Source organism: Aythya fuligula, chromosome 3 (assembly GCF_009819795.1).
Source record: "Aythya fuligula isolate bAytFul2 chromosome 3, bAytFul2.pri, whole genome shotgun sequence".
Taxonomy (NCBI): domain Eukaryota; kingdom Metazoa; phylum Chordata; class Aves; order Anseriformes; family Anatidae; genus Aythya; species Aythya fuligula.
The window spans coordinates 17,451,007-17,464,636 of NC_045561.1; the positions used below are offsets into that span (position 1 = coordinate 17,451,007).

At 52.6% G+C, this 13,630-nt stretch overlaps 1 protein-coding gene across 1 annotated transcript in view; it reads left to right on the forward strand.

Annotated features, from left to right (window-relative positions):
* ITPKB (inositol-trisphosphate 3-kinase B) overlaps positions 1–13,630 on the forward strand; it is a 52,839-nt gene that overhangs the window by 29,849 nt on the left and 9,360 nt on the right. The window contains exons 3-4 of the mRNA XM_032185400.1: positions 11,568–11,667; positions 12,323–12,536. Coding sequence (XP_032041291.1) covers positions 11,568–11,667; positions 12,323–12,536 — 314 coding nt within the window. The remainder of the gene's footprint in view (positions 1–11,567; positions 11,668–12,322; positions 12,537–13,630) is intronic.

Here is a 13,630-nt window from a genome sequence, read left to right on the forward strand (position 1 = left end):
ACTACTGCAGAGTTAAATTACATTCAAGCAATACGCCACTGCAGACATAGCACAGCTCCTGTTAGAGTGGTTCAAACAGGGCTTTGCAAAAGGGGATTCACTCAGGGTCAGCTTTATCCCATGCTTTCCAACGTGCAGGCTGCTCTTCTGATCCTGGCTGCAGCGGGGTGTTTTTCCCCATGGCACCAGCGTGCATGTCTGAAGAGCATTTTAAAATATATTTTTCCAATGGGAGACCAGACCCACGACTGACTCAATAAATCCAGCTCCTGAGACCAATCGCTCAGAATAAATAAGATTTTATATTGTCCTCTTCCTGACCTAAGGAGGCAGAGGAGTGTGTCCCATGTTGTGTGTCCCCCAGCTTTTAAAACCAGCTTGAAGAGGAGAGCCCATGGGGTGAAGTTTGCTGCTAATCCCAAGTCCCAGTCCTTGTTAGTGTGGTTAAAGTGCAGCTGCAGCTCCTGTGGTGATTTTGTCCAGATCCCCACTTCTGCAATTTCCTCTGGTCCTTGCCTTTGAAGCTGCTTGAATGCAAATTAACGATGCTGTAATGGGATCTGCATCTTCCAAATCAGACTGATAGCTGCCTGCCATAGCTGCCGCTTCCCAGATGCTCCAGAGGAACCCCTGTTAATGACATCTCTACAGAAAACCCAAATTCCCCCATCCTTTCTAAATCCAGCCACTCTCTGGGATGTGCCAGCCACTGCCCTGTGATCACTTTGCTGGTGTCAGGCCGGGTACCAAATAATCACCTCCTCAGCACATTTTTGGTGTGACCTCTAACACCCTGGCTATTAGAAATACCTTGATTCATTACCAAGACACTTTTTTCCAGCATATACATTTTTCCGTCCCAGAATGAGCGACTGTGACTACCTAAAACACCTGCTGTTGTTTGTAAGCTGTGTGAAGGAGGACAGCCCCCATCTGCTTATGCCTGTGTGCCCCCACACCGGCTGAGAGGGACTGCACTTTAACATTTGCACTTTGAAACCTATCTTTAGGTCTCACAGGGTTTCTAAATCTGCCCTGAGTTAGCCTAGCTGGGTGCTGAGGGTCCCTCCCTTCCCGTCACCGCATGGAGGTGACCAGGCTGTGGGCAGCCAGCCCCTAGCTGGGAGTGCAGGAGCTGCATGGTCTTTGCATTTGCAATTACGTTTGGGATTGAGAACGGGAAGGATTTAGCCATAATATTTGCATAGCTCTTGTACAGAGCTTTGAACGTGCTGCTGCACATCCCAGCCACGCAGTGCCAGCGCAGTGCTGGGGACGTGTGAGCCTCCTCCCTCCACTGATGGCGCTGTCACTGTGACCCAAATTGCTTGTGGTGGCAACAGCTGCGAGATCTTTGCTTTGTGAGAGCAAACAAAGCCTTTTCAGTAATTCCTGACATGTCTGGAGTGCCACTTGCTCTTGTAGCTTCGTGACTTGTTTTTAACACAGAGGGTCCAGCTGTTTGTGCAGGTGAAGGAGCGGTGAATCCAAAGTGGTTCCATGCAAAAAAAATGCAAACACTGCTGTTGTTGGCAGCTTTCTGTGTGACAGGGACAGTGTGTTTGCAAAGTGGCACAGCTTGCTTTCTGCACATCTCCACTCCTTACTCCTTGTAAGGCTGAGGAACCTTGGGCATTTCATCCCCCGAGAGGCAGGGCCCCAGCAGCCCTGCACATAGCTGGGGCTTTGTTTGCGTTAAGCCTGCAGAGTCTTCTCTTCCACCTGCCAAGCAGTGCTCGCAGTGGAGGCAAAGTCACCAGAAGGTATCTAGCCCCAAGGTAAAGCACTGACAGGTACCGTGAGCTCTAATTGATCTTGGTGTTACTCAGCCCGAGAAGGTGCAAGTCTCAGCACCCTTCCGTAGAGAACAGGGCTGGCTTTTCAGAGTGGAAATCTCCGGGGCAGACGTGGGGAGATTTTATCATGCATCCCGCAGGTGAGATTACCTTTGTGTAGCCTCTTTCCATTCCCAACCAACAACAGGAGCAACGCTACCCCTTGGAGATGCCTTTGGGTTTGGGTTGGTTTGGTTGTTGTTGTTATTTGCTTGGTTTGGTCCCTGACTGCAGTGGGAGGAGGCTGTGCGTGGAGCCAGCACGCTGCTGAGCACCGAGTCTGCCCGTGGCGGCTGCAGCCTTGCGGTGCAGCCATGCTGGGGGATTTGCACTGTGGGGCAGGAGCTGCCTGCACAGGGACAAGACGGACGTCTCCTGGAGAGACCTGCCCCCTAGGGACACCAGTGACAGAGCTGGGAGACACGACTTGCAGCTCTGGAGCCGTGACTGGGTCGTGTTTCTGCTCACGCTGTGGTTCCTTGGCTGCTGCGTGCTGCTTTCTGCCCGCACTGCAAGGCACAGGGCTGCCCCAGTGAGAACAGCCGGGGATTTCTCATTTCATATCAACACCTCGCTCTGCGCTGGGGCTCTCTGGGGAGTGTAGCAGTGGCTGCAGCACTTCCCAAGCGAGATCTGAACCCCGCACACGCCCCTACCCTTCATTTCTGGCTCCTTTCTCTGCTTCTTCATTTAGCTGCAGCACAAAGCGCGCGTGGCGTGCCCCGCAGGATCCTGCTGCGTCTTGCTGATCTCTTGATAGCTTGCTCGAGAAAGCCGCCTCCTGCTCTGCAAGCTTCAACTCTGTGTCATGGAAAAATGTAGAAGTGGGGCCAGCTGTGCGTCACCGGCTGTCTTGGCAACCTCCGCCTGCGCTCGGCTCGGTGATAGGTGTGTGGGGCTGTCCGTCTCGCGCAGCGGTGCGACGCAGCCTTCAGCATTCCCCCCGGCCCTCACCGATGTGGCCAGGGAAAATAAGGAAATAGCAGGGCTTGCTGCTGTCCCCGGAGCCTGCTGGGTGCTAACAAAGCGGGAGCTCGGGAGCTCGGCGAGGGATTTCATCCGTCTTCAAAGCAGGAGCAGATGCAGTACAGGAAAAACACCAAATTTCTTCAAAGCTGCCTCAGTGCTTCCTATTTGTGCGTTAACAAGGTGTGTTTTGCTGTAGCGCCAAATGTCAACAAGTAACAAAGACCTCGTAAGGTTGCTCTGTAGTCAAGATTAAGCAATAGGAAGCTGTGAGCCGCCTGGGTGCCTTCTGAGCCCACCAAAACCCCTCCTGAATTGGTCTCAAAATGCACTGGGTTGCCCCCACGCTCGTTCTCTGGTAGGGGAAGGAGGTGGGTGCCGGGTCTGAGCACTGGGCGTGGAATTCAAGGAGCTGTGCATGGCAGCTATTGATCACGTTTGCATTCAGCATTTGTGTTTCTTGCAAAATTCATTGCTGAACGGAGGGCCAGTGGGCTCCTGCAGGCTACAAACACTCCCCCGAGCATCTGCAGCAGGTGCTGAGCTGTCGGGTGAGGTCCCAGCCATTTAACTTCTCACTGCACCCAACTCACCCCCACCACATTGGGAAGGAGCCTCCTTTTTCTCTCGTTTTCTTCTGAAAAAAAACAAAACAAAACAAAAAAAAAACTAAAAATACCCCGTCGGAGATCTAGTGACTAAGTCCTTCGCGTGCTGCTAAACGAGCAGCAAAACAAGATGTCTGAGGGGAGATGACTAAATTTTTCTGCCTCCTCTTCTGCTTCCCTCAGCACTAAACATGATCTCCTGCAGCAAGAGGACTTCGCTGCTGCCTACAGCCGCAGCCTCGGAGATCGTGGGCTTGCAAAGCCCCAGTCAGATGGAGAACCAGGCGCCTTCCCTACACTAATTTCTCTTCTCCCTTGCTCTTCCTTCAAGATAAAATATAATTAGAAACACCAAGACACAATGAGCTAAGCTCTGTCTTTGTTCCACCCATGTTTATAATGGGTTCATTGTATTGCTTCCGCCAGCGCCTTAGTGATTATATGGCTAGATATAACAGCCTCCTACCCTTCGTTTTCTTCACTTTTTCTTTTCTTTTTTGACCAGAAAATGGCTTGAGCCTCCTCTTCAAATGTAACAGAGCTGTTCTGGGAAAGGCTGTCTGGATTTTCATATAAAAACTGTGACTTCTGCTTCTCGAAAGGATGCCACGGCTCATGGGTAACTCAGCTCCTCGCTAACCCAGTGCCCAGAGGCTGGTGCTGGAGTTATGTGCATAGCCACCGTGCCATGCCGTGTGCCTGGCTCCTGCAGTGCCCCTCAGGAATAGCTTCTTCCAAGAGGAATATTTATTTTAGAAACTATTTCACTTAAGGAGAAAAAAAAAGAAAAGGAGCAATCTGCTTTTTCAGATCTCTAGATGATGAAAAATTGCCTGGGTAACCCGCGGGTGAGATGCATGGGGCACGGTGACAGCACCACTGCGCTGCTGTCTCCCAGCACCCAGGGAAGGGGATGGCACTGTTCAGGAGGTGGGCTCTCCTCACACAAGGTTCCCCCTGTCCTGAGTCCCAGCAATCCCCCCCATGCGCCTTTGCCAGCCTCAGCCCTGCAGGGTTATTTTGGGGTCCCGAGGGAGGCTCTGAGCTGAGGCTGGGGCAGGGCATTCCTGCCTGAACATCGTCGGGTGTGCTTCAGGGGGCTCCTGGGACCCTGTCCCTTCCCCTGCGGGCTCTCGGGGGTGCAGCAGCTTTGCCAGCCCTGCTCACCGACCACAGCTTCAAAGGCAGAACCCCAGCAGCAGTGACAGAGCACCCCTCAGCTCCTCGCTAGCAAGAAACCCCCCTGCCTCCTGCCCTGATGGCTTCTCCCCCTGCCACCCTGCCGGGGTGCTGGCGGGGCGACGGCAGCAGCGCGCTCACCGAGTGCTCCTGCAGCCAGCACGTGTGGCAGGATGTTGGCTTTGGTGGAGGTCCGTACCCAGCCCTGCACAAGCCGTGCTGCATTGCTAAAACGGGCACCTTTCTGTGACTCATAGCTGAAGTGGCGACGGGGTGCGCACGGGGCCCTGACCCTGGAAGTCAGGCGGAGAATAACTCGCTGCTGCTGCGGGGCTCCAGGACTTTCTTCTGAGCATGAATCATGGAAAATTGCCCCTGCACGGGCAGAGCGTCGGCAGTGGTGGCAAGCGTGCTGCTGGAGGGGCTGGGTCCTCCCAAATGGGGCACTCAGGCTGGGGCCAGAGTATCACCATGTGCCTGCAATGAGCCTCTCTTGGCCTTCAGGTGTGTTTAGGGGTACTCAGGGGTATTTAGGGGTACAGATGGGCCATGTAGTGGTGCCAGGGAGGCTTGTGGAGCCGTGGCCGAGCCAGGCTGGGGCTCCCAGCAGCTCCTGAGCGAGCAGAGGCTGCTCCAGCCGCTCAGCACGGGAGAGACAATAAACTCTGCAGAGTGCTTTAGACTGTCAAAGCGCTATCCAAACACAAATGAAAGTGCTAAACTGATTTAGAGGCAAATTAAAAGGCCGTGCCTGCTGAACACTCAGCTTTAGGGTTTAGTCATGTTTATGAAACTTATAACTGCTCTTTTAAATCAGCTCTTTACACTCCACGTACCCAGTAAGTGCGGGTATGTTTAAGGCTTATGACTAATTAAAAAAAAATAAAATAAAACAACTTTATTCTAAACAAATTACCACAGCCATCATCCTGCCCTTTTCTCTGCCTGCCTTCCCACTCCAGCCTCAGGCACTCAAGCTGCGATCCGACCATTTCGCTCCGCTGTGGAAGAGGGACGCGTTTCTCACTCACATATTCCTTACCACGAAATTCAGTTTGAATAGTGTCAGAGCAGCAGGCAAGCTCCAGGGGTGGGCAGAGCAAGAGAACAGTAGTGGGAATGTTTCCTGGTGCCCAAGAGCAGCGTGAGCTGCTGTGGGTTCCTGCGGCAGAAGAGCTCACCTCTAAAAGCCAGTCTTCCACATCCAGCTTCTCCGGCAGGTTGCTTCACTCACGTGGCACGATGCGGCACTGGTTCTGCATCGCCTTGCTTGCGCAGTGCCAGTGCCTGTAGACATGAACCACCTTTGTTTTGGGCCATGCCTTTGGCCATCTCAGCTCAGTTCACATCACATGTCCAGGAGCAGGCTGATTCAGTCCCTGGGTTGCATCCAGAAGCAGATAGGAAGAAATCTCCAAAAATAAGGACTCCAAAAATAGGCATTAGAAGCTCCTTTGTTCCACTTATGGATGTTGCTTCTGTGTTCGGTGCCTCAGACCCTAAATGCCTCTAAGCAGGCTGGAAATTTCGTGTCTTGGTTTAAATCCCTGAAAACTTGCCTTCAAACTGTAGGAGAGGGTGGACAGCTGGACAGCTGATCTGCTGCCCCAGCCCTGGGCACTAACAGGTTTCAGAGGTGCACTGCAGTGTTCCTGGGCTCTTCTTACGAACACATTCACCAAGGCCTGCTTTTGGCTACTAGTGAGCACTTTTACCATTTGCTGGATTTTAAAAGTGAGCTGCTTGCTGGGCAAGAAGCAGTGTGGGGCTTCCATAGCAGTGCACCAGCAGTGAACAGCTCTTCCCGAGACATTTCCAGAGATCTGGAGCTGTTCCCACTCAGAAAAGTGGGCTGGACTTGTCTAATGCATGCAGTTAACACTTCATCCAGCTTTCCTGGGAAGTCAGCTATGACTGATCTGCGTTGGAAAGTTTTCACCTTCGCTGAAGTGAAGACTCCTAATCGGGAAGAAACAGGGACACAGCAACAAGCGCAGCTCCAATGCCAGTTCTGCCTTTGCTCCCACTTGGGCTTCTCTCCTTCCTGGCCAAATTCAATGCTGATGCTTTGTCGCTGCCTCTTCTCCTTGTACCTGTCTCTTGGGAGCTGCCGTGTGCCCACCGTGCCCTGCAGGCCGGCAGGGGGAGGTTGGGAATATTCCCGGTGCGCTGGGTGCCTCCCGAGCAGCCCGCTCCCACAGCCACGGGGCTTCCTTCTATTGTCAGAGGGGAGGTCGAGCTGAAGCACCACTGCCACCCGCCTGTGCCTTTGGCTTCTAGTTCTCCTTTCTGGCATCGTAAGCAGGAAGGGGGAGTCTGCAGCGAGCTCCTGTTTTTTTTTCCAATACGCTGGAATATTTTTTTTCAGCGATCCCCACGGATGTTCCTGCCTGCCCTGCGTTTTGACTGAAGCTCCTCTCTTGCTCATGCTGATCTCTCACAGACGGCAGAGACTTTGTCTCTCTGCCCCTCTGCCCCAGATTTTTGCTCTTGATGCGGCTGGCTCCTGGTTGCACTAGAGAAAAGGGTATTCCTCACCGTGCCAGGCAGGACTGGCTTCTCCCCTGCAAAAGCCAAAATCCTTGCTGGCTGAAATGAAACCATTCTGATAAACAAAGCATTGAAAGTCAAAGAAATAATACACACACAAGGAGTTTTTCTCTCTCTAGATGCAATGGGGTCCTTGCTTCTGAGTCCTCCAGGCTGCACTCAGCATATTCTTGCAAAGCTCAAGGTGAGGCAGGCCGGGACTATAATTATTTGTGTGACTGTGCCCCAGCTTCACAAATAATTAATCTAATAGGGTTTGAGGGTTTAAACTAGAATTTTTAGGCATGCAGAAGTGTGTTTCAATTACCAAAGTATCGTCATCCCATTTATTAACTTCAGTGCAGTCTGCTGAGGGAGTCTCTTTGTCTTTGCTGAACAACCACCACGGGCACCTGATGGGCATTGCCCTGCCAGATTTGGGGGAGCTGCTGACGTCTCTATGTGACTAAACCAGAAACTGCCTTCTGGTCCAAAGTTCTCCCATCACAAGTGGATCCTCAGGCCAATAAAGGCTATTTTGCCACTGTGCAGAGCTAAGAACTAAGGTGGCCTTCTGGCTTCACCGACTGTCATGAGGTTTTTCCTGTGAAGGGAAACAGTCATCACTAAGAAAAGCTTAATTATTTTTTACAGACCACGAGAAAACACATTCATTCTTTTAAACGTGGAAAACTGTATGGCATGTGTGTGCGTGGCCCCCAAGCAGGCTGACAGTTCCCATTTGGGAAGGGCTGGAAGTGGAAGCAGAGAGGCAAGGCCCTGCTGTTTCCTCTCAGTTTTCCACCATCTTCTGCTCCTAGTTTATTTCAGGACCTTCCTGGGACAAATAGGCTGAAGTTCTCCTCAAATCATTAACTTTGTGCTGCTCCTGCTCCTTCCTGCCCCGGCTACATGGTCTTGACTCCAGTGGTGCATGCCCTGGCTAATACAAAGTACTGAAACGCAGGCCCAACTCCATCTATTTCCAGGATGTTTGGTCCTGGCAAGCAACAGGAAACAATAATTTCAGCAAATTAGATCGGTTTCTGCCCATCTCTCCGGCTCAATGCGTGGAAAGGGCAAGGCACCCCCGTGACACTGACCAAACCCCATTGACGCTCCCGCTGGGAGAGGGAGGGGAGCAGCAGTCCCCAAATGTCACACCGCCCCCAGGCAGGCATTAAAGGAAAGCCATCTGCTCCAGGGAAAATGTGCAGCGAGCGCCGAGTTCATCAGTCACTTTCTGTTTAATCTAATTAAACACCACGTACCCTCTGACCTTGTGGGCTGGTGCTACGTTCTCCCTGTTGTTCTTTCCATATGAAGCTCTATTGACAGATGGGGAAAGCCTGGAGTTTGCTTTAAGCTTCAGATAAGTAAAGCCAAACAGACAGCAGATAAAATTGTTTTCCAAGCACTCCTCTCCCACTGACCACTTGTGGGTACTTGTCGGGAGGCCGCAGCTCTGCTGGCCCCAGTCCCACACCCTGCCAGCTCCACCGTGAGCAGCGTGAAATGGCAGGGGCAGGAGCAAAGCGCTGCTGAAACCCACTTTTGGGGCTGAAACAGCTTTTAGGGTTGGGTCTGCCAGTTGCTCAGCTTTCTTTCCACAAGGCAGACAACGGGCTCCACGCATTTTCAGAGTTACTAAATAATTTGCTAATCAGTCGGCGTTTGCCGATGTTGAAACAGGTTTTAAATAACAAGTGTCAGGTTGCACCAGGCACCTTCTGCACATCCTTTGGAGGCAGAGGGGATACCATGGCTGTGCACGGCTTTAATGCTCCTGCTGCATGTGAACAGGGCAGGGCAGGGCAGGGTGGGAGAGCCCGGGCTGCGTGCTGCACGTGGCCACAGAGCCAGGGTGGAGCAGCACGGGCCTCGTGACACTAACCAAGTCTGTGGCCATCGGCAGCAGCCTGACACGGGGCTGGCATGACAGGAATCCGAGGCTGTCAGTTCTGAGATGTTCACCCCTGCGTGAACCCACGCTGGCATGTGAATAAACACAGGCATCTTCAGCTGGGGCTCGCTAAAGCTCTTGGCCGTCCCCAGCGCCTGGAAGGACCCCGGTGCTGGCTCGCAGACATCCGGAGTCACCCTTAAGCTGTCGGGAAAGCACAGAGGGTGAACTTTCAGAGAAACTGCTTACCTGGGCAGATAATTTCATTATCTTCAAACGAACGGGGTTGCAGCATCACTGGGAAACATTGGCCAGTGTTGTCCCTCCACAACTTAGCCTGCTTCCAGCAGCTTGGGAGTGACCTGAGGTGGGCAAAGCAACCTCCAGGACCTCCGTAAAAACCTCTGGCAATTGTCTGAAAGGATAAGAAGGCCTTGCTTGTTCACTGAGTGATCTCGGTTCGGATCTGCACCATCTTCCACAGCTTTGCTTTATTTAGGTTTATCCCCAGAGCTCTGCCAAGACAAACCTGTAACCAAACATGCAGGCCAAGTCAGTGAGGCTTCAGCTCAGCGGGAGGGTTTGGTGTTGTTTGCTTTTTCCTGGGGACTCGGGGCCATCAACCTGCACCACAGGAGCAGCGGCACGGCAAGCAGGGAGCAGCAGTGCTGGAGCTGAGTGCTGTGCTCGGAGAGCTCTGCCGAAGGTGGGGCTGAGGTGGCTGCACCGCCCCGGGGACCGCTTGGCTTCATTCTGCCTGCGCTTTGAAGTGCATCGTGGTCTTAGCTACAGAGCTCTTAGCACTGAAAAATAAAACCTTGGCTTGGGAAGGTGCAGTGCCTTGGCTGTTCTCCGGGGACCGCGTGCCTTCGGATGCTGAGCGGGAGGGTAGGACACCTTCTCATTTCAGATGAGGCATGTTGCTCCCATGGAGTTTTTTTCTCCCCTCTTTCTTCACAACATCACACTGGACCTGGCTGTTACTGTTTTAAAGCAAAAGCAGGGAGACCCCTCTGCCCCGTTTTCACCTCCCCTCCACTTTTCCTCCTGCTCTCTGCCAGCAGGAGAACAAAGAACAGCTACAGCGCGCCGGTCCTGGCACTGCCCTTGGAAATTAAAACATTCCCCCATGGCAGGTAGGGAACTGCCCGAGCCCCTGCCAAAGCAAGCAAACCATGCTGTGGTGCAGACCTGCCACGTGGAGGAGCCTGGCTGAAGGGCATGCCCGCAGTCACTCCACGCTTGTTCAGAGCTCTCTGCCAAAATGCTCTTCTCCTGCCCTAAATGCCTGGGTGTGCCGGGACACCCTCAGCCCCACGCGGTGCTCCAGGGGAGCTTCACTCCTGCGAGATGGGAAAGGAGAGGAGGGAATGGGATTCACAGCCCACCCAGCGCCCTGCTCCCTCGGGGTGCAGCGGCCCGCCACGGCGCAGCTTCCACGCTGCAGACACTGACATCCTTGTTTGGCTCCTTCCTATTCTTTCAAACATCTCAGCAGTTCCCAGCACGGATTCCTGTGCTCTGAGTTCAGCCCAGACGAGTGTCCAAGCTGCAAGCCGGGGTTGCTGGCTCTTCTCCTCCTGCCTGTGAGGCGTTACTGGAACAGAGGCCGATTCTCCAAGCGCGGGGAAGATATTACTGGGGCTTTCTGGAAGGCTCCCCCGCATGCATTAGGCATGGAGCAAATGAGGATAATTTTTCTGTGGGCTTCCAGCTGAACCCAGTAGCAAATTGTGGCCAGGATAAAGCCTGTTGTTTGTCTCCTCATCTGCGAGAAGGCATTTTTCCATTGCCGCTGCCTTTTGTTAGCAGTGTGTTCCCCAGAACAATCCAGGGAAAACCTCTGTGCAGGAAGGAACATGTATTCAAGCGAGGCTTTTGCATATCCGATGCAGCTCTCGCTAAGGTAATGTAAATAGTTTTGTGCAATCTATCTGGCAAGAAGCACAACATGTCAGGAAGGAATTGTTCTCCAGAGTGTGGTTAATGGTTGGCCAAAGCAGGTGGATCAGACACAGGTGGATCGGAAACGTGGTGAGCAGGGCAGCTGGCTTTTCGTGGGGAGCAGAAATGCATCGGTGAGCACACGCACGTGTTTGCAGGGGCTGCAGTGGAGTTTTGTGGCCCAGGAGTAATCCCGGGCTCCATTTCCCACTCTGCTCGCTGTGATCTGATGCAGCAATTAACCCAAAGAGGAGTTAATGTCCTCACAGTTGCTGCAGGGGGGTACATGGAAGTGGACAGGAGGTGCTGCAAACGACTGGGCTCTTCATCAGAAGCAGCCAGCTGGAAGAAAACAGCGAGGCCGTCCACTTCAGTGAGGTTACTCATGAATTTTGAATGTGGAGATGAGGCCCAGTGACTCTGGCTTGGCATGGGGCGATGGGAAAAGAGCAGATTCTCTGTTTGCTTTCCATCCTGCTCTGGCTGCAGTGCCTCCTGCGTCGTCCAAGACAGCCACGTGCTGCATGGAGTGACTTTATGGACAGTAAAAGCTTAAAACTTTGCATTCAACTTTTTTTTTTTTTTTTTTTTTTTTTTCCTTAGAGCAAATCATGGAGGAAGATCAAGAACATGGTGCACTGGTCTCCATTTGTGATGTCCTTCAAGAAGAAGTACCCTTGGATTCAGCTAGCAGGACATGCAGGTAGAGAGCAGCACAGGGGCCATCCCAAACCATCTGCAGCTCAGCCACGGCTGTGGGAGCTGGGAGAGGGCAGGGTGGTGGAGAGGGTCTTGTTCAGTCAGGGTAATGGGCTTTTCTGGACAGAATTGCTTCTGACTGCTGCGTGAACGTCGCAGATTTCATCTTCCATGTCCAGAGCCCAGAGCTCTAAATGTTCAGGAGGGTAACAAGGAGCTGCAGCTCTCTGTGCTTTCAATATCCCAAGGCCAGCGGGTATTACTGCTGCTGCCCCCCATTTCTCTCCAGCAGCAGCCAGGTGGGTCCTTTGGGTGAGCCCCAAGACCCCTTGCAGATCACAGGGAAGTGTGTGACACTGCCTGGCAGGAAGGTGCCCCACTCACAAGCACAGCCACGTGGTGTGACCCTCACATGAAGCACACAGAGAATGGGACACAAATGTGCCCTGCAGGAGCTGCTGACAGGTCCCTGCTCTGCCTGAGGTGTGACACTGCTGGTCATAAACCTCTGACCCCATACATGAATCCAGGAGCTGGAGCTTGTAAGCCCCAGTCTGCAGGGCCTCTTCTGGGCATGGGAACGCTTCCAAGGTGCTGTCGGGCTGCTCTTCTTGTTTTGGGAAGGCTCCATGCCTTCCCACACCCGTTACCACCCGCAGGTAGCTTCAAGGCAGCGGCCAACGGCAGGATACTGAAGAAGCACTGTGAATCCGAGCAGCGCTGCCTTGACCGCCTGATGAATGATGTCCTGAAGCCCTACGTGCCTGCCTACCACGGGGACATTGTGAAGGATGGGGAGCGGTACAACCAGATGGAGGACCTGCTGGCCGAGTTTGACTCCCCCTGTGTAATGGACTGCAAAATGGGGGTCAGGTGAGTGGCTCTGGGGACACTGAGTTTTAAGACTGGGTACTGAAAGCAGAGGTTGAAACCCTCGAAGCCTGCAAGTGAGAATAGCAGGTTCACCTGTCTCCAGGAAAAGCTAAGCCAACAGCACGAGGAGAGGGATGTGAGGAAGCCCAGGTTTGGGAAGAACATGGCAGGCTTTTCCTCTCTGCTTTTTGACCATTTGGTGTGTGGAGAAAGTGGTTTGGTGCAGTGCAGTCATCCCTGCAGTAAGTTTTGTCAGGCTTAAGCTGGTTGTGGTTCAAGTCTGGAGCAACACGGGGATACCAATACCTCAGACAAAGGTGTTGCTCTCTCCAAAAGGAAATCCAGCTTCCTGAGCAGTGTGAGCAGCCCTTCTGAGAACACTGCGTCTCTATTCTGCTCTTTTATTCCATCTGCCCATCAGGCAGTTCCCTGAGCATGCTGTGAAAGCTGCATTTAGTTTGTGGGAGTAAGTCACTGCCCAGATCTGCTGTGCCTTGGTCTCCCAGGACCACCAGGTGGCAATGAGGGGGTATCGGTACTGCAGCAACAATGTGGGCACCTGCAAGAAATAATCTCCCTTGTCATTGCCAGGCTGGTTGTGGTTCCTTGAGAAAATGGTAAAATAGCATGTGTTGGTGAGGGGGTTCTAATTAACATAGGTTCATTAAGTAAAGCATCTGTGCTGGGTCTGTCTGGGATGGAGTCACCTTTCCCTGCAGCAGCTCATACAGGGCTGTGCTCTGCACGTGTAGCCACGTGGGCTCTTCTTGTGAGCACGTCTGTCCTCCCGAACATTGGCTACGTGTGCTGAGGCCCTGCTTCAGGGATGTGGTCAAGCATTGCTTGTTGGTGGGAAGCAGAGAGTCATTTCTTTCCTCTGCACTTCCACATGGCCTTGGCTTGTTTGTTGTTTTTTTTTGGTGTTTTTCCCCTTTCCTTTTATTATTATTATTTAATTAATAATTTTCCTTTAATAGTTATTTTTCCTTTAATTAAGTTATCCTTATCTCACCCCATGAGTTGTTTCTTTCCTTTTCTTCTTCCCCCCTGCTTCTGAGGAGGGGCAGGGAGAGAGCGGAGTTCAGCTGCCCTTC